The sequence below is a fragment of the Salmo trutta genome, chromosome 33, assembly GCF_901001165.1.
Source record: "Salmo trutta chromosome 33, fSalTru1.1, whole genome shotgun sequence".
In the NCBI taxonomy this organism is placed as follows: domain Eukaryota; kingdom Metazoa; phylum Chordata; class Actinopteri; order Salmoniformes; family Salmonidae; genus Salmo; species Salmo trutta.
Window position 1 is genome coordinate 41885287 of NC_042989.1, and position 27623 is coordinate 41912909.

At 43.8% G+C, this 27623-nt stretch overlaps 1 protein-coding gene and 2 gene segments (V, D, J or C); all 3 read left to right on the forward strand.

Annotated features, from left to right (window-relative positions):
- Positions 1-1238: 1238 nt before the first annotated feature.
- LOC115173023 (T cell receptor beta variable 2-like) lies at positions 1239-1832 on the forward strand. The segment is given in 2 exon segments: positions 1239-1321; positions 1504-1832. Coding segments are annotated over 2 exon segments (366 nt in total).
- A 336-nt stretch (positions 1833-2168) lies between these two features.
- On the forward strand, positions 2169-3045 carry LOC115172175 (T cell receptor beta variable 6-6-like). The segment is given in 2 exon segments: positions 2169-2246; positions 2645-3045. Coding segments are annotated over 2 exon segments (450 nt in total).
- A 90-nt stretch (positions 3046-3135) lies between these two features.
- Positions 3136-27306, forward strand: LOC115173024 (immunoglobulin lambda-1 light chain). 2 transcript variants are annotated; one of them, XM_029730995.1, is made up of 9 exons: positions 3136-3373; positions 3530-3682; positions 3795-3946; positions 12947-12954; positions 21233-21279; positions 24128-24478; positions 24679-24708; positions 24893-24999; positions 27002-27306. In XM_029730995.1, the coding sequence occupies exons 1-9, from the start codon at positions 3325-3327 to the stop codon at positions 27023-27025; spliced, it is 921 nt and encodes a 306-aa protein (XP_029586855.1). In that variant the 5' UTR covers positions 3136-3324; the 3' UTR covers positions 27026-27306. The 2 variants fall into 2 exon arrangements, 1 of the variants encoding a protein (XP_029586855.1); XR_003871539.1 differs by lacking the exons at positions 3136-3373; positions 3530-3682; positions 3795-3946; ... (3 more) ...; positions 24893-24999; positions 27002-27306 and adding an exon at positions 20165-20350 and having other exon boundaries at positions 24128-24203.
- The last annotated feature ends 317 nt before the right edge of the window (positions 27307-27623 follow it).

Below are 27623 nucleotides of genomic sequence, written 5' to 3' on the forward strand. Positions count from 1 at the left end.
TGACTAAGATTCTCCCTCCACCTCTCAGTCCTCCCTGGATGTGACTAAAGTACTCCCTCCACCTCTCAGTCCTCCCTGGATGTGACTAAGATCCTCCCTCCACCTCTCAGTCCTCCCTGGATGTGACTAAAGTACCCCCTCCACCTCTCAGTCCTCCCTGGATGTGACTAAGATTCTCCCTCCACCTCTCAGTCCTCCCTGGATGTGACTAAGATCCTCCCTCCACCTCTCAGTCCTCCCTGGATGTGACTAAAGTACTCCCTCCACCTCTCAGTCCTCCCTGGATGTGACTAAAATACTCCCTCCTCCCTCCACCTCTCAGTCCTCCCTGGATGTGACTAAAGTACTCCCTCCACCTCTCAGTCCTCCCTGGATGTGACTAAAGTACTCCCTCCACCTCTCAGTCCTCCCTGGATGTGACTAAGATACTCCCTCCACCGCTCAGTCCTCCCTGGATGTGACTAAAGTACTCCCTCCTCCCTCCACCTCTCAGTCCTCCCTGGATGTGACTAAGATTCTCCCTCCACCTCTCAGTCCTCCCTGGATGTGACTAAGATTCTCCCTCCACCTCTCAGTCCTCCCTGGATGTGACTAAAGTACTCCCTCCACCGCTTCATCTAGAAGTGTCGGGACAAGTTGTATTCTTTCAAGACAGCGATGCTCTCTTTGCACACCAAGCACACAGCTTTCCCTGATACCTCAATAAAAAAATATTTCAATGTCCACTCTTGCTGGAACACCCTACATTCATTTTTCTACTTTCCTTTTCTTTTAAATCTTTTGAAAAAACATATTTTTTTGCGCAATTTTTCTAGCTAGCTACTATTTGTAACTGTGACGTGTGTGTCAGCCTGTTAGTTGTTATTTATACGGGCCTTCAAAATAAATGTCCCACAAGTGGTGGGAGTTAAATCATTACACAAAGGTGAGTATTCATTAGGCTTTTAATTTGAATATCAAATACATTTTTTTTTGTTTTTTTTACTTTACTATCGCAAATTCTTTACGTGATCTGAGCATGATTCCGCGGGCTGTATTGAATCAGGTCGCTGGCCGCATACGACCCCCCCCCGTGCCAGCCTTTGGCCAGGCCTAATCTGCCTCATTGTTCTATCTGTGGTAGTGTACAAATAGATGTAGTTAATCTGATGTCCAGCGGGGGCAGTGTTGCTTCAGTCATCTATCCTGTAGCTTAGTTCATGATGACAAACAGGCAGCTGCTCTCCCCTAGAGAACACGGAATATATTCCTCTGCTGTTGAACAATACAATGATGGTCGGAGCTTCTGTTAACTTCTCCATACTACTGCTCCTGTTGCCAGGTAAACCCATCTAGCTTTTCAGGAAAAAAAATTACCTCAGAAAACATCTACAGAGGACAACATCTGTCTCTTCATATAAGGGACTTTTCAATGGTTTTGGTTTTCTTACTGTTTCTCTTAACTTTTTGCTTGATATGTCCAACTTTCCCTCCTTGTATTTCTATCTCCTGTCTCTGATGAAGGAGTTTTGAACAGCAGCAGAATCTCCCAGACGCCTGCAGCAATAATAGTGAGGCCAAAAGGAAGCAGTAGTCTCAGCTGTAGCCACAACACCTCAAACGTTTTCTACATGTACTGGTACAGACGACCAGCACAGAGCAGAGCCCTCACACTAGTGGGTTACCTGTACTCAGGCACAGCCAACCTAGAGACAGACTTTACCAACGATCGCTTCAGTCTCCAAGGAAACGCAGGTAGTCGTGGAGACCTGCAGATATCCAATCCTACCACAGAGGACTCTGGGGAGTATTTCTGTGCAACCAGCGAAGCACACTGATCTAGATCCTTCTCCTTCCTCTACAAAAACCCCCCTCTCTCTGGTACACCACACAGTTCCTAGTCCTTGACACAGTGAGAACTTACTACACTACAAGGTGTAAAATGTTTTTGGATTACCTTGGTTATTAGATGTGTTCTTATTCTAGGTTTAGGTTAACTTCTATTCACATTATGTTAAGGAACAAAGTAGGGCAGTGTATCTTGTTGTCGTTACAGAAGTTGGGATGATGTCATTTCCTGCCCATTCCCTCTCCTCAGACATGTCAGTGCGTTTGTAATTTGTCACCTCAGTCATCTCTCCGCCACCACTCTACATTCACAATTCACATTTCAGTCATTTAGTAGACGCTCTTATCCAGAGCGAGTTACCGAGACAACATGATCACAGTTGTCATCTCCCTCACCGTCTCCATCGTCTTCCACACAGGTACCGATTTATTGGTGATTCTAATCATGTCTTGAAGTCTTGAAATGGAGACAGTGAGGGAGACAGTGAGGGAGACAGTGAGGGAGACAGTGAGGGAGACAGTGAGGGAGACAGTGAGGGAGACAGTGAGGGAGACGATCTCAGTAAATTACACCCTAAATTAAAATCCTAAATTACTGAAATGTAAATGTGACTTGAAATGGAAAACCTTAGCACAATTTTTTTGGACAATAGTGATTGAATTTTTTTATTTATTTTTTATTCTTGACTGAAATGTGTCGTTTTCTCTACTCTTCTATTAATCTCTCTCCCTTCTCTCTTCTCCCCCTCCTCTCTTCTCTCCCTCCTCTCTTCTCTCTTCTCTCCCTCCTCTCGTCTCTCCCTCCTCTATGTTCCAGGTGTGATACAGACAGTGGAGATCAGCCAGTGGCCCAGTTCCATCTGTAGCCATCCCAACACCTCCATGGACATGCACTGTTCTCAGGACGCAGGCTATGATTACATGTACTGGTACAGGCACCTCCAGGGAGAGGGCCCTAAACTAATGGCCACGCTCGTAGGTGGATCAGCAAGCTATGAGACAGAGTTTAAGTCTGGCTTCAGAGTCTGGAGAACAGAAAACTCAGAGGGAATGAGCTCAGTAAGGCAGTGGTCTCTGACAGTACAGATGGTGCAGAGAAAGGACCAGGCAGTGTATCTGTGTGCTGCCAGTCCACACAGTGAAGCAGAGATGCTCAACTCTGTTACAATATCACATGTTGGGAGGCTGCCAAGGAGGCTCTGTCTGGCAGCTGGCTGATGTTACCTGGCAGGGTGTCTCTCTCTCTCTACACCTGACTGATGTTGCCTGGCAGGGTGTCTCTCCGATAGGGGGAGGCACAGCCCAGATATTAGAACAGTAATCAAGAGGATGTGATGATGAATAAAACGTTCTCTTTCTCTTTCAGTCACTCTCTCGCGCTCTCTCGCTCTCTCTCTCTTTCTCTCTCTCCTCTCTCTCCCTCTCTCTCTCTCTCTTCTCTCACTTACTCTCTTTATACAAGACAGCTTTGGGAGGTAGCTGGCACTGTGTAGAAGGATGTCTCCAACAACACTTGGACTCGGCTTGTTCTTCATCTTATTTCCACGTGAGATTTCCTCAATCTGAATATGACTAAATATTATAGCTAAGTATTGTATTAAAGTTACATGGGACTGTATCGAAATAGCACTCTCTCTTCCCAAGCTTTGGTGAACTCTGAACTCATCATCGTCATCCTCTGTCTGAACTGTCTCTTTCACAGCTCATGTAAAGTGTGCAGAGTTTCATCAGTCTCCTTCCCTGACAGTGAAGGAAAGAGACCGCGTGGAGGTCCACTGTAGCCACAATGACAATAACCTGGCGGTGATGCTGTGGTACCAACAGAAACAGGCCAGTCCTGCTATGACTCTGATAGGTGACGATCCATCATGTGACTGCTGCCACCGACTTCTAAACCCTATTGTTGTTGAGGAGAGGTGCATTTCATCCTACCACATGTATCCTGATGATAAACTTTGATTTGATAGGGTACGGTTACAGCGCCACAGAGCCTAACTACGAGGGTCTGTTCAAGGAGAGGTTTCAGCTGAAGAGAGAGGACACCCTGAAGGGATCTCTGGTCATCTCCAACCTAACATCAGCAGACTCTGCTGTGTATTTCTGCGCAGCCAGTCACACAGTGATGTGGATACATGTCTGTCTCTCGCTAAAAACCTGACACACACTCACTCACAGGAAATCGAACTCAGGCACCAGCTTTCTACTCTGGTCTTGTAGCATGTATTGTAACAGCTGTTGAATGGCGTAGACCAAGGCGCAGTGTGGTTAGTGCTCATCTTTGTAATTTAATGGAAAAAGACAACACTTTACAAATAAACAAACGACAACAGCCAAACAGTTCTATCAGGTAACAAATGACTAAACAGAAAATAACCACCCACAAAACCCAAAGGAAAACAGGCTGCCTAAGTATAGCTCCCAATCAGCAACAACGATATACAGCTGTCCCTGATTGAGAGCCATACCTGGCCGAAACAAAGAAATACCAAACATAGAAAAAAGGACATAGAATGCCCACCCCAACTCACGCCCTGACCAATCAAAATAGAGACATAAAAGGATCTCTAAGGTCAGGGCGTGACATGTATTGTGGTGTCAGGTAAAGGAAAACAGTTGATCAGGGTCGGTGGGAGCAGCAGTAATGAAAGCCAAAGTGTGTACAGAAGGTCACAATATACAGAATCCAGCACAGACCCAATTTGTTTTCTTTTTTAGAAGTAAGAAATTATCTTACTACAATTAGTTCATTTTTCTGATTAACTTTAACTTTTATTTTGTATCTCTCCCCTCTCTCTCTCTCTCTCCAGATTTTCTATTAAATAACATATTTTCCACACTGTTTGCTCACTGGGTGTCACGGGTGTCGTAAGGAGTTTGTTGTAATAATTGATTGTTGATTGTTGACCAAAACGCAGCGGGAAAATGTATACTCATCTTCTTTTTTATTTGAAGAAGGAAAAACAAATACAAAACAAACGACTCCAAACAGTCCCGTCAGGTGCAACAAACACTAAACCAGGAAATAACTACCCACAAATCCCATGACAAAAACACCCCTAATAAATAGGACCTTCAACTAGAGGCAACGAGGAACAGCTGCCTCCAATTGAAGGTCAACCCAAAAACTACACATAGAAATAGAACAAATAGAACTAACATAGAAATACACTAACATAGAACATAAACCACACAAAAAATGAAACACTCTAAACAAACACCCCCTGCCACGCTCTGACCAACTCCTCTATTTATTTATATTTGCTCTTTCAAGCAGTGCAGATCGTTAAGATGAAATAACATTATAATAACGTTATAATAATGTTATAATAACGTTATAATAAAGCTGCTGATCCAACTTCTCTCAGACCTTTTCTTTTCTTCTTCTCATAGGTCATAGGTCATAGGTCATCATAGGTCCCCGAAGCTTCTGCTGATGGATTCTCTTCTTCTCATAGGTCATAGGTCATCATATGTCCCAGAAGCTTCTGCTGATGGATTCTCTTCTTCTCATAGGTCATAGGTCATCATAGGTCCCCGAAGCTTCTGCTGATGGATTCTCTTCTTCTCATAGGTCATAGGTCATCATAGGTCCCCGAAGCTTCTGCTGATGGATTCTCTTCTTCTCATAGGTCATAGGTCATCATAGGTCCCCGAAGCTTCTGCTGATGGATTCTCTTCTTCTCATAGGTCATAGGTCATCATAGGTTCCCGAAGCTTCTGCTGATGGATTCTCTTCTTCTCATAGGTCATAGGTCATCATAGGTCCCCGAAGCTTCTGCTGATGGATTCTCTTCTTCTCATAGGTCATAGGTCATCATAGGTCCCCGAAGCTTCTGCTGATGGATTCTCTTCTTCTCATAGGTCATAGGTCATCATAGGTCCCCGAAGCTTCTGCTGATGGATTCTCTTCTTCTCATAGGTCATAGGTCATCATAGGTCCCCGAAGCTTCTGCTGATGGATTCTCTTCTTCTCATAGGTCATAGGTCATCATAGGTCCCCGAAGCTTCTGCTGATGGATTCTCTTCTTCTCATAGGTCATAGGTCATCATAGGTTCCCGAAGCTTCTGCTGATGGATTCTCTTCGTAAATAATGCTCACTCTGCTAGCGACCCAGAGAGGCGGTCTAAATAGCGATGAAATGTTGTTGTTTTTCATCGCCATTGCAAACATTGGCTAAGCAGGAAGCAGACATGCCATTCAAAGTAGTAGTGTTTTTTGTTTCAGCAAATCTCAGGCCACGATATGTCAAATAGCAGTAGGCACCAGCGGTGGCAATTTTAGTACGTAAATCTAGGTGGGGCAACAAACAAAAAAAAGTGGGATGCATGCCAGCAAAGCCTCTACACAACACAACACTAAACAATACATTAAAGCTGTCCCAACAGCAGTCCCAACACCTTACCACTGCTACACCTGGTTATCAGCGGAGCCTTGTCTGGCAGCGAAACAGTTCATTCAGCCTCATTTACTGCCTTTTAAAAAACACATAGCTGATATGGCTGACTTGGTTAAACAAATGTGGTTTCTACTGACAATTGAGATGAACAAACTATGGCATAAGAGGACGACAAGCAGATAAGAGGCAATCCATAATTTCGATTAAGACATTAATGAGCGACGACGGACGTAGTCAATATAACTATTTGTTCAGCACTTTTGAAATGTACAGCCACAGAATTCAGAACATGGGCCGTTCTTACAGTGTACTCCCTCTATACCAAGTCAGAACTGTAGGATAATTAAAGGGGGCATATAAACAGACAATGACGCTCTTACAATATGATTACATTTCTCTAAAACGGGTTATAGGCTACATGTGCACCACCAAGTCAGAACAGTAGATGAAATTAAGAGGTGAAAATAGACCAAATTATTAGGGTGAGGCACATGTGCTACTAACAGCTTACTACACAACATACACTTAGTATTACTTTCTTAGCTACAGAATACATATCTCCCTGGAATATTACATCTTTATGCAGCAGCATACAAGACATTTTTAGACTGACCTTGCGATGTGCTCCCTTAAACAGGAAGGTGGCGCGGCGGTCCTTTGTGGGCAAATTTTGTAATCAAACTTTATCATCAAAGTCTGACATTCTCTGGATTTATGGTGGGAACTCTGGGGGGGGGGGAAACAGAGCCACAGTGAATAACAGGCTAGTGGCTAGACACTCTACTGTTGTCTTGCCGAGGAACTTGAAGATTCTGACCATCTCCACGGCGACCTCGCTTTGCAATGCTTGTAGTGAGCCACTGATTCCTTCCAAATGACTCATTTTTGAATTTGCAATTTCCAACCTGTTGTGTAATCTTTATGTCCAACGGCCGATGAGCACAGATACGTTTATTCCATGATTTCTCTTCCTTATTTCTCTTTATATGACAAGGATTAAAAAGGATTTGCCAGTAGATTGTCGACTTGATTCATGATGATGACTGCTAGCTAATACTTTGAAAGTAAGATGTTGACATAATCAGTCCAATCTAAGCTACGGTAGATATAACGTGATTTGACATCATTTTATCTGTGGCCAATGACCTTGAGCCTTCTTGGAAGGGCACTTGTAATATAACTCTATGGCAGGACTCAAAGGGCTGACATTTTGAGTTCCTCTCTCCAGTGTCAATGTTGTTTTGCCCATCTTAATCTTTTATTTGTATTTGCCAGTCTGAGATATGGCTTTTTCTTTGCAACTCTGACTAGAAGGCCAGCATCCCGGAGTCGCCTCGTCACTGTTGACGTTGAGACTGGTGTTTTGCGAATACTATTTAATGAAGCTGCCAGTTGAGGACTTGTGAGGCATCTGTTTCTCAAACTAAACAATCTGATGTACTTGTCCTCTTGCTCAGTTGTGCACCGGGGCCTCCCACTCTTCTTCCTATTCTAGTTAGAGCCAGTTTGACTGTTCTGTGAAGGGGGTAGTACACAGCGTTGTACGCGATCTTCAGTTTCTTGGCAATTTCTCACATGGAATAGGCTTCATTTCTCAGAACAAGAATAGACTGATGATTTTCAGATGAAAGTTATTTGTTTCTGGCCATTTTGAGCCTGTAATCAAACCCACAAATTCTGATGCTCTAGTCTAAACTAGTCTAAAGAAGGCCAGTTTTATTGCTTCTTTAATCAGAACAACAGTTTTCAGCTGTGCTAACATAATTGCAAAAGGGTTTTCTAATGATCAATTAGCCTTTTAAAATGATAAACTTGGATTAGCTAACACAACGTGTCATCGGAACACAGGAGTGATGGTTGCTGATAATGGGCCTCTGTACGCCTAAGTAGATATTCCATTATAATTCAGCCGTTTCCAACTACAATAGCCATTTACAACATTAACAATGTCTACACTGTATTTCTGATCAATTTGACCTTATTTTAATGGACAAAAAAATAAAGGGTTCTTCAGCTGTCCCCATAGATAACCATTTTTGGTTCCCGGTAAAACCCGTTTTGGTTCCAGATAAAACTCTTTTGAGTTCCATGTTGAACCTTTTTCTACTTGGAACCAAACAGAGTTCTCCAAAGGATTATCTGATGGGGGTGGGACTCTGCTGTCCTAGCTTCAGGGGGAAGCTGGTTCCACCATTGGGTTGCCAGGACAGAGAAGAGTTTGGACTGGACTGAGCGGGAGCCCTCCTGTGGTGGTAGAGCGGAGTGCTCGGTTTGGGATGTAAGGTTTGAGCATTGCCTGGAGGTAGGGAGGGGCAGTTCCTCTTGCTGCTCCGTAGGTAAGCACCATGGTCTTGTAGTGGATGTGAGCTTAAACTAGAAGCCAGTGGAATGTACGGAGGAGTGGGGTGACATGAGAAAACATGATAAGGTTGAAAACCAGGTGGGCTGCAGCGTCCTGGATAAGTTGCGGGGGTTTGATGGCACAAGCGGGAGCCCAGCCAAGTTGCAGTAGTCCAGACAGGAGAGGACAGGTGCCTGAATTAGGACCTACACCGCTTCCTGTGTGAGATAGGGTTGTACTCTATGCACATTGTAGAGCATGAACCTGCAGGAGTGAGTCACTGCTTTGATTTTTGCAGAGAACAACAGGGTGTTGTCCAGGGTCACGCCAAGGTTATTTGCACTCTGGGCGAGTGACACTGGGGCATTGTCAACCGTGATGGAGAGGTCTTTGAGCTGGCTGGCCGTCTTGTCGAGGTTGAGCTTGAGGTGGTGGGCTGACTTCCAAGTTGAGATATCTACCAGGCACGCAGAGATGCAAGTCGCCACCTGGGTGTCAGGGTTGGGGAGGATAAAAGTAGTTGAGTGTCACCTGCATAGCAATGATAGGAGAGACCATGTGAGGATATGACAGAGCTGAGTGTCTTGGTGTATAGATAGAAGCTGAGAGGGCCTAAAACCGAGTGCTTGAGGAACACCAGTAGTGAGAGTACGGAGAGACCAGAGAGTGGAGACGGCCTAGAACCGAGCCTTAGGGAACACCAGTAGTGAGAGTACGGAGAGGCCAGAGAGTTGAGAGGGTCTAGAACTGAGCACTGGGCGACACCAGTAGTGAGAGTACGGAGAGGCCAGAGAGTTGAGAGGGTCTAGAACTGAGCACTGGGCGACACCAGTAGTGAGAGTACGTGGAGCGACTTACTGTCCAGAGCGATTTACAGTTAGTGAATTCATCTTAATTAGCTAGGTGGGACAACCACATATCACAGGCATAGAAAGTACATTAGGAGGGGAGAGAGGAGGTTGCAGAAGAGGGGAATGGAGGGAGAAAGAAAGGGGGATACCTAGTCAGTTGTCCAATTTAATGTATTCAACTGAAATGTATCTTCCACATTTAACCTAACCCCTCTGAATCAGAGAGGCGTGGCGGGCTGCCTTAATTGACATCCACGTCTTCGGCGCCCGTGGAACACTGGGTTAACTGGCTTGCTCAGGGGCAGAATGACAGATTTGTACCTTGTCAGCTGGGGGGATTTGATCCAGCAACCTTTCAGTTACTGGCACAACGCTCAAACCACTAGGCTGAGAGAGAGAGAGAGAGAGAGAGAGAGAGAGAGAGAGAGAGAGAGAGAGAGAGAGAGAGAGAGAGAGAGAGAGAGAGAGAGAGAGAGAGAGAGAGAGAGAGAGAGAGAGAGAGAGAGAGAGAGAGAGAGAGAGAGAGAGAGAGAGAGAGAGAGAGAGAGAGAGAGAGAGAGAGAGAGAGAGAGAGAGAGAGAGAGAGAGAGAGAGAGAGAGAGAGAGAGAGAGAGAGAGAGAGAGAGAGAGAGAGAGAGAGAGATTGTAAAATTTTAGAACACTATCCAACCAAAAGCACAGAGACCCAAATAATGGTGAATTATGCCTTCATTACTGTGAGACTTTAAAACTCTATAAATGTACACTCAGAACCAAAAAAGCACAGTACAACAGCAAGCAGCTGACACTAATTGAGGAGTCCATAAACACAAACAACTTCTGGAAAAATTGGAAAAAACTAAAACAAATCGAAACAAGGCAATACAAAATGGTGACATATGGACAACCCATTTTAAAACACTCTACAACACCGTTCAAATTGACACAAACGCAGAACAACGCAAAATTCATGAGAAGCTGAATGGATTAGAAAAAGCTATAAAGGACAATCAAAATCCATTGGACTCCCCAGGAGCTCTATAAGAAACTTCAGGCCCTCAAATTTAAAAGCACGCGGACCTGATGGCATCCTAAATGAGATGCTCAAACTCACTAGTGCAAAATTTCAATTGGTTATATTAAAACTGTTTAATTTGATCCTGAGTGTAGGTTATTTCCCTGACATCTGGAATCAAGGACTCATAACTCCATCTTTAAGAACGGAGACAAATTTGACCCTAACAATTACAGAGGCATTTGTGTGAACAGTAACCTGGGGAAGATTTTCTGTAGTATTATAAATGTAAGAGTTCTAAACTTCCTTAATAAGCACAATGTCTTGAGTAAAAGCCAAATTGGATTTATACCAAAACATCGCACGGCTGATCATATTTATACCCTACACACCCTGATAGATAAACCTGTCCACCAAAATAATATCAAAATGGACTGTTCTACAAAGTTATTGAAAGTGGTGTAGGGGGTAAACATATGACATAATTCAATCAATGTATACTGGCAATACGTGCAGCATTAAAATTGGCAAGAAAAGAACAGAATTCTTTAACCAGGGACGGGGCCTTCGCCAGGGTTGCAATCTGAGCCCTGCACTCTTCAATATTTACATCAACGAATTGGCCACTATTCTAGAAAAATCCTCAGCCCCTGGTGTTAGTCTCCACAATTCAGAGTTTAAATGCCTACTCCTCGCAGATGAGCTATGCCTGCAGTCACCCACAGCACATGGCCTACAGCAGAGCCTGGACCTGCTAGAGCAGTACTGCCAGACATAGGCCCTGGCAGTAAACTCCAAAAATACTAAAATAATGATTTTCCAGAGAAGATCCAGATCTCAGGGAATTAGACCAAAGTTCTCAAATGGTACAAAATATATATAGTACTGCACACACTGCAATTATTTATGTTTAAAATAAGCTCAACTGGACACCTTAATGAGGCAGTGAATGAACTGAGAGAGAAAGCACGCAGGGCATTCTACGCCATTAAAAAACAAATTCAAATCGAAATACCTATTAATATTTGGCTAAAACTAATTGAATGTGTCATTGAACCAATTGCACTTTATGGCAGCAAGGTCTGGGGTCCACTTGCAAAACAAGATTTCATCAAATGGGACAAACACCCCATTGAAACCCTGCATGCAGAGTTCTGTAAGATTCTCCTACAGGTCCAGAGGAAAACTACAAACAATGCATGCAGGGCAGAATTAGGCCAATATCCACTAATAATAAAAACTCAAAAAAGAGCAATTAAGTTTTGGAAACATCTACAATACAGTGACCCTCTCTCATATCATTACCAAGCCCTGCAATGCCAAGAGCTGAGCAAAGAAAAGAGTTCCCCTCATCCAGCTGGTCCTGGGTCTGAGTTCACAAACCTGTTCTACTAACACACTGAAGCCTCAGGACCAGAACATCCAATCAATCAGAATAAACCAAATTACAACACAGTCAAAGCAAAACTACACTGCTTATTGGGAAACACAAGCACAAGCACACAGCAAAATGCAGTGCTATCTGGTCCTAAATCTACAGTACACCGTGGCTAACTATTTGACCATGGTTACTGATCAAAACCTTAGAAAAACCTTGACAAAGTACAGGCTCAGTGAGCACAGCCTTGCCATTGAGAAGGGTAGACACAGGAAAACCTGGCTCCCTGTAGAGGAAAGGCTGTGCAACCACTGCACAACAGCAGAACCTGAGACGGAGCTGCATTTCCTGACAAAATGTCAAAAATATAAAACAATTAGAGAGTGTCATTTCCCCAAATTTGAAACCCTTATTCAAGGTTTCAAAGACCTCTCTGATGAGGACAGCCTACCCGTCCTGTTGGGGGAGGATGCAGAAAGCTGTGGGTTGGCAGCGCACTACATGCTGAGTTGAGGGACAGTGTCTGACAGACCAATCAACCTGCACATGTCCTCTACTGTATGCTTATTGTTATTGTTGAATGTATGGTTATTTTGACCCTTGGTTATTGTTGTTACTGTTGTCCCGCTGACAATTTTGATTCTTATTATTTTCATATTGTAAATATCCAAAGTAAGCTTTGGCAATATGTACATTGTTACGTCATGCCAATAAAGCAAATTGAATTGAATTGAAAAATGAGAGAGAGAGAGATACGTGTGAAAAGGCATATTTTGTACTCAAACTGATATTATAGCAGCAGGATATGACATCACTTCCTGGTCTATAATATCACTTCCTGGTCCAATGAACAGGTGAGAGGTCTGAGGAAGAAGGAGAGTGAACAGTCTACCTGTCAGTATGAAGTGCGTGTGACTCTGGCTCTCCTCCTCCCTGCCAGTAAGAATCAACCACCAGGAAGTTGGGAACAGGGCTGTGTATTACTGTGCTTCCTGTACAGCACGATGCCTCAGAACAGAGGCACAGCTAGTGTGGTTGATATCTCTGGGGGGGGGTAGTTCAGATAGTGTGGTTGATATCTCTGGGGGGGGTAGTTCAGCTAGTGTGGTTGAAATCTCTGGGGGGGGGTAGTTCAGCTAGTGTGGTTGATATCTCTAGGGGGGGGGGTAGTTCAGCTAGTGTGGTTGATATCTCTGGGGGGGTAGTTCAGCTAGTGTGGTTGATATCTCTGGGGGGGGTAGTTCAGCTAGTGTGGTTGATATCTCTGGGGGGGGTAGTTCAGCTAGTGTGGTTGATATCTCTAGGGGGGGGTAGTTCAGCTAGTGTGGTTGATATCTCTGGGGGGGGGGTAGATCAGCTAGTGTGGTTGATATCTCTGGGGGGGGGTAGTTCAGCTAGTGTGGTTGATATCTCTGGGGGGGGGGGTAGTTCAGCTAGTGTGGTTGATATCTCTGGGGGAGGGGGTAGTTCAGCTAGTGTGGTTTGGTTGATATCTCTGGGGGGGGGTAGTTCAGCTAGTGTGGTTGATATCTCTGGGGGGGGGTAGTTCAGCTAGTGTGGTTGATATCTCTGGGGGGGTAGTTCAGCTAGTGTGGTTGATATCTCTGGGGGGGTAGTTCAGCTAGTGTGGTTGATATCTCTGGGGGGGGGTAGTTCAGCTAGTGTGGTTGATATCTCTGGGGGGGTAGTTCAGCTAGTGTGGTTGATATCTCTGGGGGGGTAGTTCAGCTAGTGTGGTTGATATCTCTGGGGGGGTAGTTCAGCTAGTGTGGTTGATATCTCTGGGGGGGTGTAGTTCAGCTAGTGTGGTTGATATCTCTGGGGGGGGTAGTTCAGCTAGTGTGGTTGATATCTCGGGGGGGGGTAGTTCAGCTAGTGTGGTTGATATCTCGGGGGGGGGGTAGGTCAGCTAGTGTGGTTGATATCTCTGGGGGGGGGTAGTTCAGCTAGTGTGGTTGATATCTCTGGGGGGGGGGTAGTTCAGCTAGTGTGGTTGATATCTCTGGGGGGGGGGTAGTTCAGCTAGTGTGGTTGATATCTCTGGGGGGGGTAGTTCAGATAGTGTGGTTGATATCTCTGGGGGGGGGTAGTTCAGCTAGTGTGGTGGATATCTCTGGGGGGGGGTAGTTCAGCTAGTGTGGTTGATATCTCTGGGGGGTAGTTCAGATAGTGTGGTTGATATCTCTGGGGGGGGTAGTTCAGCTAGTGTGGTTGATATCTCTGGGGGGGTAGTTCAGCTAGTGTGGTTGATATCTCTGGGGGGGGTAGTTCAGCTAGTGTGGTTGATATCTCTGGGGGGGGTAGTTCAGCTAGTGTGGTTGATATCTCTGGGGGGGGTAGTTCAGCTAGTGTGGTTGATATCTCTGGGGGGGGGGGGTAGATCAGCTAGTGTGGTTGATATCTCTGGGGGGGGGGGGGGGGGTAGTTCAGCTAGTGTGGTTGATATCTCTGGGGGGGGGGGTAGTTCAGCTAGTGTGGTTGATATCTCTGGGGGGGGTAGTTCAGCTAGTGTGGTTGATATCTCTGGGGGGGGGTAGTTCAGCTAGTGTGGTTGATATCTCTGGGGGGGGGTAGTTCAGCTAGTGTGGTTGATATCTCTGGGGGGGGTAGTTCAGCTAGTGTGGTTGATATCTCTGGGGGGGGGTAGTTCAGCTAGTGTGGTTGATATCTCTGAGGGGGTAGTTCAGCTAGTGTGGTTGATATCTCTGGGGGGGGTAGTTCAGCTAGTGTGGTTGATATCTCTGGGGGGGTAGTTCAGCTAGTGTGGTTGATATCTCTGGGGGGGGGGGTAGTTCAGCTAGTGTGGTTGATATCTCTGGGGGGGTGTAGTTCAGCTAGTGTGGTTGATATCTCTGGGGGGGGGTAGTTCAGCTAGTGTGGTTGATATCTCGGGGGGGGGGGGTAGTTCAGCTAGTGTGGTTGATATCTCGCGGGGGGGGGTAGGTCAGCTAGTGTGGTTGATATCTCTGGGGGGGGTAGTTCAGCTAGTGTGGTTGATATCTCTGGGGGGGGTAGTTCAGCTAGTGTGGTTGATATCTCTGGGGGGGGGGGTAGTTCAGCTAGTGTGGTTGATATCTCTGGGGGGGTAGTTCAGATAGTGTGGTTGATATCTCTGGGGGGGGTAGTTCAGCTAGTGTGGTTGATATCTCTGGGGGGTAGTTCAGCTAGTGTGGTTGATATCTCTGGGGGGGTAGTTCAGCTAGTGTGGTTGATATCTCTAGGGGGGGGTAGTTCAGCTAGTGTGGTTGATATCTCTGGGGGGGTAGTTCAGCTAGTGTGGTTGATATCTCTGGGGGGTAGTTCAGCTAGTGTGGTTGATATCTCTGGGGGGGGGGTAGTTCAGCTAGTGTGGTTGATATCTCTGGGGGGGGTAGTTCAGCTAGTGTGGTTGATATCTCTGGGGGGTAGTTCAGCTAGTGTGGTTGATATCTCTGGGGGGGGTAGTTCAGCTAGTGTGGTTGATATCTCTGGGGGGGGGTAGTTCAGCTAGTGTGGTTGATATCTCTGGGGGGGTAGTTCAGCTAGTGTGGTTGATATCTCTAATTTGATGGTATTTTACATTAAACCGTCCTTCAGTTATTGTTTTTGCATCAGATAACTGATCCTATGAGATAGGAGAGTACATGTGCCAACCGTTATACTAGAGTTGATGTCCCCTTACCTGCAGGCCAAGTCAGTGGTCCTACACTTTCAGAGATAGATATAACAAACAGTATATGGGTGTTTCTCTGACTGTCTGACTGTCATCCAGGTGTCCCTGGTATATAGGCCTACCCTTGTATCAAATTAAACTCTTTGATTAAAAAGGGAGACGTTTCTCAGAGATGATCTTACACTGACCTCTGGAGGGTAAATGTCAGATTACACAGAAATCAAACCAGGAGTCTATTCTATCCTGGATTCAATTAAACACCCTATGATTTGATATATAAAACAAAATGAAAACATATTTAAGATTCCCTCTAAATACATATTAATCCCTGATTGATATTGCATCTTTCTGAACAATATAATGATACTGTTACTACCAGCAGATATCATCAAATTGAAGTTACAATCACGTTAGATGGTTCTGCAAGTTTAGGACTGAAGGTTGACAGCCATGCTCTATGACAGACAGTTACTGTCACATGATGCTGCACGGAGAGGGGGGGGTTGTTGGGTGAAGAGGGGAGGCGTTTTAGAGACTTAGAGAGGCGTCAACTCCATTATAGGACGAAACGGAAACATAACATTACCTGTCCCCTCCCTCCTGTCTTGTCTTCTGCTTCCTCCCTTCTGCTTTTCTTAGTGCTGCTGACAGAAATAGAAAGAGTCAGTTTGGAACAGGATCCAACTCCAGGAACCCCCATATCAACACACCTGCTGCTACAGACAGACACTGAGAAGGAGAGATGGGTAGAGCGATAGAGTGAGAGACAGGGTGGGGGGGAAGGAGGGAAGAGAAAGAAGAGAGAACGAGAGAGAATTCATGTTTTTGTGTGATGCTTTAACACTGTGGGGACAGGGGGCCACGGTGATATATTCACATAGAGACGCCATACAAAAACCTCCTCCCATTCGTTGCCATACAAAAGCCTCCTCCAATTCACTTCCATACAAAAACCGCCTCCCATTCACTTCCATACAAAAACCTCCCCCAATTCACTTCCATGCAAAAGCCTCCTCCAATTCACTTCCATACAAAAACCTCCTCCCATTCACTTCCATACAAAAACCTCCTCCCATTCACTTCCATACAAAAGCCTCCTCCAATTCACTTCCATACAAAACCTCCTCTCATTCACTTCCATACAAAAACCTCCTCCCATTCACTTCCATACAAAAACCTCCTCCCATTCACTTCTGTACAGGATAGTGCTGGGGCCAATTCACACACAGGAGACTGTTAAGGAGCCTGGAAAGATGCTTCTGAAGAGATCAATAATACTGAACAGGATTTTCTTCGTAACATCAAGATTTGCCTGGAAAACACAACTAAGTTATCAAGTTAGATTCATTAGATATTGGAGTTTGTTTGATTCCTGCTTGACGACAAAACGTATTCTAAACCAACTAGGTGATGTTGTTTTAAAGTCCCCATGGATTGTCTGTTCATTTTCCCTAGAGGGTGAATGACAGAGAGATCTGAGGTATTATCTGTTCTCAATTCAAATCAATTCAAGGGGCTTTATTGGCATAGGAAACATATGTTAACATTGCCAAAGCAAGTGAGGTAGATAATATACAAAAGTGAAATAAACAATATAAATGAACAAGCTGTGTCTGAATCCTGACCTAGGAAGGCCATCAAAACCCCTGAAATGTCCATCCCTAACTATAACATTTTTCGACAAGATAGAACTGCCAAAGGGGGCGGAGTTGCAATCTACTGCAGAGATAGCCTGCAGAGTTCTGTCTTACTATCCAGGTCTGTACCCAAACAATTCGAGCTTCTACTTTTAAAAATCCACCTTTCCAGAAACAAGTCTCTCAACGTTGCCGCTTGCTATAGACCACCCTCTGCCCCCAGCTGTGCCCTGGACATCATATGTGAATTGATTGCCCTCCATCTATCTTCAGAGCTCGTACTGTTAGGTGACCTAAACTGGGACATGCTTAACACCCCGGCCTGTGCAGCTGTATTCATCGACCTGGCCAAGGCTTTCGACTCTGTCAATCACCACATTCTTATCGGCAGACTCAACAGCCTTGGTTTCTCAAATGACTGCCTCGCCTGGTTCACCAACTACTTCTCAGATAGAGTTCAGTGTGTCAAATCGGAGGGCCTGTTGTCCGGACCTCTGGCAGTCTCTATGGGGGTGCCACAGGGTTCAACTCTCGGGTCAACTCTTTTCTCTGTGTACATCAATGATGTCGCTCTTGCTGTTGGTGATTCTCTGATCCACCTCCACGCAGACGACATCCTTCTGTATACTTCTGGCCCTTCTTTGGACACTGTGTTAACTCACCTCCAGACGAGCTTCAATGCCATACAACTCTCCTTCCGTGGCCTCCAACAGCTCTTAAATGCTAGTAAAACTAAATGCATGCTCTTCAACCGATCGCTGCCCGCACCTGCCCGCCCGTCCAGCATCACTACTCTGGACGGTTCTGACTTAGAATATGTGGACAACTACAAATACCTAGGTGTCTGGTTAGACTGTAAACTTTCCTTCCAGACTAACATTAAGCATCTCCAATCCAAAATTAAATCTAGAATCGGCTTCCTACTTCACAACAAAGCATCCTTCACCCATGCTGCCAAACATACCCTCGTAAAACGGACTATTCTGCTGATCCTTGACTTCGGCGATGTCATTTACAAAATAGCCTCCAACACTCTACTCAGCAAATTGGATGCAGTCTATCACAGTGCCATCTGTTTGTCACCAAGCCCCATATACTACCCACCACTGCGACCTGTATGCTCTCGTTGGCTGGCCCTCGCTTCATATTCGTCGCCAAACCCAATGGCTCCAAGTCATCTATAACTCTTTGCTAGGTAAAGCCCCGCCTTATCTCAGCTCACTGGTCACCATAGCAGCACCCACCCGCAGCACGCACTCCAGCAGGTATATCTCACTGGTCACCCCCAAAGCCAATTCCTCCTTTGGCCGCCTTTCCATCCAGTTCTCTGCTGCCAATGACTGGAACGAATTGCAAAAATCTCTGAAGCTGGAGACCCATATCTCCCTCACTAACTTTAAGCACCAGCTGTCAGAGCAGCTCACAGATCACTACACCTGTACATAGCCCATCTGTAAATACTGTTATAAATGTTTTTGCTCCTTTGCACCCCAGTATCTCTACTTGCACATTCATCTTCTGCACATCTATCACTCCAGTATTTAATTGCTAAATTGTAATTATTTCGCCACTATGGACTATATATTGCCTTACCTCTCTTATCTCACCTCATTTGCACACACTGTATAAATACTTTTTTTTCTCTATTGGGTTATTGACTGTATGTTTGTTTATTCCATGTGTAACTCTGTGTTGTTGTTTGTGTCACACTGCTTTGCTTTATCTTGGCCAGGTCGCAGTTGTAAATGAGAACTTGTTCTCAACTAGCCTACCTGGTTAAATAAAGGACTTGTTCTCTACTAGCCACCTGGTTAAATAAAGGACTTGTTCTCTACTAGCCACCTGGTTAAATAAAGGACTTGTTCTCAACTAGCCTACCTGGTTAAATAAAGGTAATAAAAATAAAAAATAATTTTTTAAAAACTGTGGTATTTCACCCAGTAGATTTGGGAGTTTATCAAAATCGGGTTTGTTTTCAAATTATTTGTGGATCTGTGTAATCTGAGGGAAATATGTGTCTCTAATATGGTCATACATTTGGCAGGAGGTTAGGAAGTGCAGCTCAGTTTCCACCTCATTTTGTGGGCAGTGTGCACATAGCCTGTCTTCTCTTGAGAGCCAGGTCTGCCTACGGCGGCCTTTCTCAATAGCAAGGCTATTGTCACTGAGTCTGTACATAGTCAAAGCTTTCCTTAAGTTTTGGTCAGTCACAGTGGTCAGGTATTCTGCCACTGTGTATTCTCTGTTTAGGGGCAAATAGCATTCTAGTTTGCTCTGTTTTTTTGTAAATTTTTTCCAATGTGTCAAGTAATTATCTTTTTGTTTTCTCATGATTTGGTTGGGTTCTCTCTATCTCTGAGTATCTCTGTTCATTTCCCCTAGAGGGTGAATGACAGAGAGATCTGAGGTATTATCTGTTCTCTGTATCTCTGAGTATCCAGTTCATTTCCCCTAGAGGGTGAATGACAGAGAGATCTGAGGTATTATCTGTTCTCTGTATCTCTGAGTATCTCAGAGTTCATTTCCCCTAGAGGATGAATGACAGAGAGATCTGAGGTATTATCTGTTCTCTGTATCTCAGTTCATTTCCCCTAGAGGGTGAATGACAGAGAGATCTGAGGTATTATCTGTTCTCTGTATCTCTGAGTATCTCAGAGTTCATTTCCCCTAGAGGGTGAATGACAGAGAGATCTGAGGTATTATCTGTTCTCTGTATCTCAGAGTTCATTTCCCCTAGAGGGTGAATGACAGAGAGATCTGAGGTATTATCTGTTCTCTGTATCTCTGAGTATCTCAGAGTTCATTTCCCCTAGAGGGTGAATGACAGAGAGATCTGAGGTATTATCTGTTCTCTGTATCTCTGAGTATCTCAGTTCATTTCCCCTAGAGGGTGAATGACAGAGAGATCTGAGGTATTATCTGTTCTCTGTATCTCTGAGTATCTCAGAGTTCATTTCCCCTAGAGGGTGAATGACAGAGAGATCTGAGGTATTATCTGTTCTCTGTATCTCAGTTCATTTCCCCTAGAGGGTGAATGGCAGAGAGATCTGAGGTATTATCTGTTCTCTGTATCTCTGAGTATCTCAGTTCATTTCCCCTAGAGGGTGAATGACAGAGAGATCTGAGGTATTATCTGTTCTCTGAGTATCTCAGTTCATTTCCCCTAGAGGGTGAATGCCAGAGAGATCTGAGGTATTATTGGAATAGGAGAGTAGCGGTGTGACACTGGAAGTGTGCCCTACTTTGGAAATGGAACAAAGCTCACTGTTTTAGGTAAGTTAACTTCTTAAAGATTCATAATGTATATATACACATGTAACCCTGAAGCTGTTTCATTGCCAATGAGAGTCTCATAAAGTGTCCATGGTCAAGCTGAACTAAAAGGTTGATGTGAAAACGCTGTGACTTCAAACCAACCAGCCTTCTTTGGCAATGGAACCAAACTCACTGTTTTAGGTAAATACTTTCTACTTTCTTATCGTGAAATTGATGATTTTTGAACTTTATTTATTTATTAAAAAAAAGTGAATGATAGACTAAAAGCAAGCATTCCTAAAGTATTTCTGATGCCAAATGCATAGAACAAGGCAGTAGTGGCTGGTACATTACTGCTCAGTATGTCTGCACTGTGACAACTATAATCCTGCGTTCTTTGGAGCAGGGACCAAACTGACTGTTCTGGGTAAGAGGAATGTTCACCATGGTAGAAGTAATGGGACTCTATGTGTGGTCTAGTAGCATAGTGATGTGATGAGTTAGTTAGTTGTGGATTCAGTACATTAGATTAGTTCATACTAGTGTTTCCTGCCAGTCAATGCTTTTTGATGTTAAGACCGTACACTGTGCCAACTATGAGGCACATTTTGGTTCAGGCACCAAATTAACAGTTCTCGGTAAGTAATCCGTACACTATGTTCACCTTATGTGTCGTTTGAGTTTAGACAACAGAATTGTGAGAAGAGAGATTTGATATCCTAGTAAATTATAGTATGTTTGTCTCATCCATGTGTTCTAAACTGGTCAGAACAGAGTGGTGGTTGGTATTGGGAGAATAGATTTATCCAAGGTCATGATCGGGATGGAAAGTTCTAGAAAAATGCACAGCTAGAGACTAAATCTATATTAGAGCAGCGTTCCACCTTACTGTGCTAATAGTGCCAGTCAGGCTTACTTCGGTGGAGGAACCAGGTTAACTGTCCTAGGTAAGAAATGACACCTTGCAGTCATCTATGTGGTTATAAACCATCTAAGCTATGTGGTTATAAACCATCTAAGCTATGTGGTTATAACGTATGTAGTTGTATGATTTGTAGAGAAATGTACTGTAACAGAATGACTGGGTAGTGTCTTTAAATGTTCTCCTGACGTGGTCACGTTAAAGGGGAGTAAATGGACAGTGCTGGCGGAGTCAGCCAGGCTTACTTCAGTGGAGGAACCAGGTTTAACTGTTCTAGGTTGAGACAAAAACACCAAAACAATAACCCTAAAGACTGCTGGAGTTGGAAAGAACTTACATTTCATTAGAAAAATAGTCACAATAATGTATTTGGTTATAATTTAGATTATATCTGTTGCTGAGTTACTGTGAAGAGTATTTGAATGTACTTCTAACAGAGTAACAAAGGTTGAGAAAGTCCAGAGTCTTAGTGAGAGCTAGAGACCTTAGGATGCAGCCTTGTCGCTCTGTGCTCGTACTCGGAAGCATACTTTGGAGCCGGCACCAAACTCACTGTTTTAGGTAAGAAAATATACGACCAAATGTTATGTACTAGCATGGAGAAAACATGTCAAATATTCTGCAATATAAAAACAGTTACACTTTAAACTAAGTTTATTTTAATAGTAAATGCATCAGTTATGTTCCCCTAAAATGTTTACACAACAAGTTATCAGACCCAGTATTGAGGTATAAAGTGGTCTGGCTCTATACCCAGAACCAGTCTACATCTCTCATGGTATTGAGGTATAAAGTGGTCTGGCTCTATGCCCAGACCCAGTCTACATCTCTCATGGTATTGAGGTATAAAGTGGTCTGGTTCTATGCTCAGACCCAGTTGACATCAGTCATGGTATTGAGGTATAAAGTGGTCTGGCTCTATGCCCAGACCCAGTCTACATCTCTCATGGTATTGAGGTATAAAGTGGTCTGGTTCTATGCTCAGACCCAGTCTACATCTCTCATGGTATTGAGGTATAAAGTGGTCTGGTTCTATGCTCAGACCCAGTCTACATCTCTCATGGTATTGAGGTATAAAGTGGTCTGGTTCTATGCTCAGACCCAGTCTACATCTCTCATGGTATTGAGGTATAAAGTGGTCTGGTTCTATGCCCAGACCCAGTCCACATCTCTCATGGTTCTAGTTATTATCAGCTCTGTTAGGAGCGGTGAGTTTCAAGACACAGACTTACCATGGCAATGGGAACTAGACTCACAGTCTGAGGTAAAGGCAAAAACTAGGATGATATAATCTGATACAGTATCTGTCATTTATCTTGTGACATAGAAATGTTTTATAGAATAGCACCAAAATATTGTAACAGCAAACAGTAGCATATTAGGGTGTATATAACTAGACTCTGCTAGAGTTGTGAGTAGCATATTAGGGTGTATATAACTAGACTCTGTGAGAGTTGTGAGAAGCATATTAGGGTGTATATAACTAGACTCTGTTAGAGTCGGGAGAAGCATATTAGGGTGTATATAACTAGACTCTTTCTGTAACCATGTATCAGTGTGAACCTCAACCAGCCGTACTTCAGCAGCGGCACCAAACTCACAGTTCTGGGTGAGAAACCTGATGATTAAATGTGTATAGACTCTTCTAGATACAACCTATATAGATGTATCTGTTAATGACAGATACTTTTGGATGTATTTCTAAACATGTGTGAACCAGAGATGGGAGAGAAATAGATACGTATAGAAGAATGTTGAAAATCCTCCCAGGCGTTGGTTTGCATGAATCTATATGGTGTTAGATCAGTTGGAAGAACCCGTTTAATAGTTCAGACCAAGGGAAGTAGTAGAACTGGGTCAGAACCGGGTCAGACTACAGAACCTGTCATGTAAACCATGGTATCTCTCTATGGAACACGGAGAAGGCAGAGTTTGGTCAAGGAACCAGACTCACTGTTCTAGGTAAGAGATTCACCTCTTAAAAGTATTTATACACAATATTGAAATCATTTGGAATAATGGGTTGAATTCTAGTTGATTTTATTCGATACGTTAGTTGAACATGCAAATATTCAGGAGGGGAAAATACCCAGGTTTGTTTTAGTTCTGTGAATAGAGGTAACGGAGAAAGTGAGTTAAGCTCTGTCGACATAAACATGCTTAGAAATACAGTATTACCTCTTCTGTTAAAGACAAACTATTAGCAAATACAGTACTACTCCCTCTGTTAAAGACAAACTATTAGCAAATACAGTACTACTCCCTCTGTTAAAGACAAACTACAGGAAATACAGTACTTGCTAGCGAGCATCAGCCTGGTTTTCTGTCTGTGAGTATGTGGTGTGCTCTGGTGCTTATCCTGCCTACTTTGGAGAGGGAACTAAGCTAACAGTTCTGGGTAAGGACGCTGTAAGAATACTGATAAAATACTGTTAAAAAAAATACTGTAACAATCGTATATTATACCTTTCATGTTCTACGGTCTTGACAATGACTTTGGCAGCTGGGTTACAAAGAGGTTCACTCTGAGTTTCTGAATGAAATGCTGTGTTATTATGTGCTTGTCTGGACACAGAATTTGGTGGCTCATGTTGCCTTGATGTTACTGTCAAGAATGAAAAAGACAGGACCAGATTATAGAAGGAGAAAGACAGGACCAGATTATAGAAGGAGAAAGACAGGATCGGTTTATAGAAATAGAAAGACAGGACCAGTTTATAGAAGGAGAAAGACAAGACCAGTTTATAGAATAAGACAGGACCAGTTTATAGAAGGAGAAAGACAGGACAATGTCTGTCTCTTTTAAAGCACTCAGGTTCAGAGCCATTGATTGACTGTTAAAGGTTAAAGCTTCTTCTATTTCCTCCCTGCAGAGCCAGACATCCCTGTCACTCCACCCAAAGTCAAAGTCCTTCCACCCTCCGCTAAGGAGTGTGAAGATAGAAACAAGAAGAAGAAGAAGACATTGGTGTGTGTGGCCACCGACTTCTACCCCGACCACGTCACTGTGTTCTGGCAGTTAAATGGAGGCGTCAACATCACCGATGGAGTTGGGACCGACAACACGGCCTTGAGGGATGGAAACAGACGTTACAGTATCACCAGCAGACTGAGAGTCCCAGCCAAGAAATGGAACAAGGCCTCTAACAGATTCACCTGTACCGTCCGCTTCTTCAATGGGAACGATGACATATATGTTGCAGATCACATTAACGGAGAAGAAGGTACGGTCACATTATGAACTGAAACGCTGTCCTTGTTTATGAGAAGAAACATGTTTCATTGAACTGCAATAGTATGCTTCTGTTTTTTTGTCATTCTCTAGTAAAATAGTAAGTAAACTAGTAAGCTTCTCTACAGCGTTATGTAGAACTAGGATGGACACTGGCCTGCGTCATGTGAAACACTGCTTTGTTTCTTCCAGGTCAAGGTGGTGATGGAGGGATGACGACAGGTAAATGTGCCCATTCTATACCGAACTACTTCTTGTTCATGCCAAATACATGGAATACATATAACCTATAGTTTACACAATACTGTTTACAATACTATCATATTTAGTCATGCCCAATCTGCTGAACAATATTACCAGACACCGTCTTAATCACGTTCATTTCAATGTATTATTGTCCTTGTAGAGGACTATGTGATGAGCACCAAGACTGCCAAGCTGGCCTACAGCATCTTCATCGCTAAGAGTACCGTCTACGGCCTGGTCGTCATGGCTCTGATTTGGAGGCTTCAGGTGAGTTCACTGCAACTATGATGAGGGACATCACACAGCCATGTCTCTCTCTTCTTCGATCTATGTCTTGTGCTAGCTAGCCTGGTCCCAGGTCTGTTTGTGTGCTGTCTTGCCAACTCTTATTGTCAGCATGACGATGACATAATGTAGGAGTTGGCAGGAAAGCACAAACAGATCTGGGACCAGGCTAGCTTTGTGCTAATAAAGGTTAAAAAATGGCACCATACTGTCTTTATCCTGTATCTCTGTGTTTCCCCATACAGACACCATACTGTCTTTATCCTGTATCTCTGTGTTTCCCATACAGACACCATACTGTCTTTATCCTGTATCTCTGTGTTTCCCATACAGACACCATACTGTCTTTATCCTGTATCTCTGTGTTCCCCCATACAGACACCATACTGTCTTTATCCTGTATCTCTGTGTCTCCCATACAGACACCATACTGTCTTTATCCTGTATCTCTGTGTTTCCCCATACAGACACCATACTGTCTTTATCCTGTATCTCTGTGTTTCCCCATACAGACACCATACTGTCTTTATCCTGTATCTCTGTGTCTCCCATACAGACACCATACTGTCTTTATCCTGTATCTCTGTGTTTCCCATACAGACACCATACTGTCTTTATCCTGTATCTCTGTGTCTCCCATACAGACACCATACTGTCTTTATCCTGTATCTCTGTGTTTCCCATACAGACACCATACTGTCTTTATCCTGTATCTCTGTGTTTCCCCATACAGACACCATACTGTCTTTATCCTGTATCTCTGTGTTTCCCATACAGACACCATACTGTCTTTATCCTGTATCTCTGTGTTTCCCCATACAGACACCATACTGTCTTATCCTGTATCTCTGTGTTTCCCCATACAGACACCATACTGTCTTTATCCTGTATCTCTGTGTTTCCCCATACAGACACCATACTGTCTTTATCCTGTATCTCTGTGTTTCCCCATACAGACACCATACTGTCTTTATCCTGTATCTCTGTGTTCCCCCATACAGACACCATACTGTCTTTATCCTGTATCTCTGTGTTTCCCCATACAGACACCATACTGTCTTTATCCTGTATCTCTGTGTCTCCCATACAGACACCATACTGTCTTTATCCTGTATCTCTGTGTTTCCCATACAGACACCATACTGTCTTTATCCTGTATCTCTGTGTTTCCCCATACAGACACCATACTGTCTTTATCCTGTATCTCTGTGTTTCCCATACAGACACCATACTGTCTTTATCCTGTATCTCTGTGTTTCCCCCATACAGACACCATACTGTCTTTATCCTGTATCTCTGTGTTTCCCCATACAGACACCATACTGTCTTTATCCTGTATCTCTGTGTTTCCCCATACAGACACCATACTGTCTTTATCCTGTATCTCTGTGTTTCCCCATACAGACACCATACTGTCTTTATCCTGTATCTCTGTGTTTCCCATACAGACACCATACTGTCTTTATCCTGTATCTCTGTGTTTCCCCATACAGACACCATACTGTCTTTATCCTGTATCTCTGTGTTTCCCCATACAGACACCATACTGTCTTTATCCTGTATCTCTGTGTTTCCCCATACAGACACCATACTGTCTTTATCCTGTATCTCTGGTGTTTCCCATACAGACACCATACTGTCTTTATCCTGTATCTCTGTGTTTCCCCATACAGACACCATACTGTCTTATCCTGTATCTCTGTGTTTCCCCATACAGACACCATACTGTCTTTATCCTGTATCTCTGTGTTTCCCCATACAGACACCATACTGTCTTTATCCTGTATCTCTGTGTTCCCCATACAGACACCATACTGTCTTTATCCTGTATCTCTGTGTTTCCCCATACAGACACCATACTGTCTTTATCCTGTATCTCTGTGTTTTCCCATACAGACACCATACTGTCTTTATCCTGTATCTCTGTGTTTCCCATACAGACACCATACTGTCTTTAACCTGTATCTCTGTGTCTCCCATACAGCGCTCCTCAGATAAACAGATGTAATTGATCACTGACCGAGACCCGGCCACCCGTGGAAGCTGAGCTCGGTGGACTGGAGGGCGTCATGTGTGGCATAAGGCTCTGGTGAAAAGTAGTGCACTATAAAGTAGTGCACTATAAAGTAGTGCACTATAAATGGAATAGGGTGCCATTTGGGACGGAGAACATACCCATGTCTGTCATGTGATTACAATGTACAGTGTGCTGTCTATTAACTGTCACTTACTATACAATGTGAGGATGTATTTTATCATCCCCAATAAACAGAATCTTTATTAATGTATTCACTGAGGGTACAAAACATTAAGAACACCTTCCTCATATTGAGTTGCCCTCAGAATAGTCTCAATTCGTCGGGACATGGACTCTACAAGGTTTCGAAAGCGTTCCACAGGGATGCTGGTCCATGTTGACTCCAATGCTTCCCACAGTTGTGTCAAGTTGGATGGATGTCCTTTGGGTGGTGGACCATTCTTGATACGCACGGGAAACTGTTGATCGTGAAAAACCCAGCAGCGTTGCAATTCTTGACACAAACCGGTGCACCGGGCACCTACTACCATACCCTGTTCAAAGGCACTTCAATATTTTATCTTGCCCA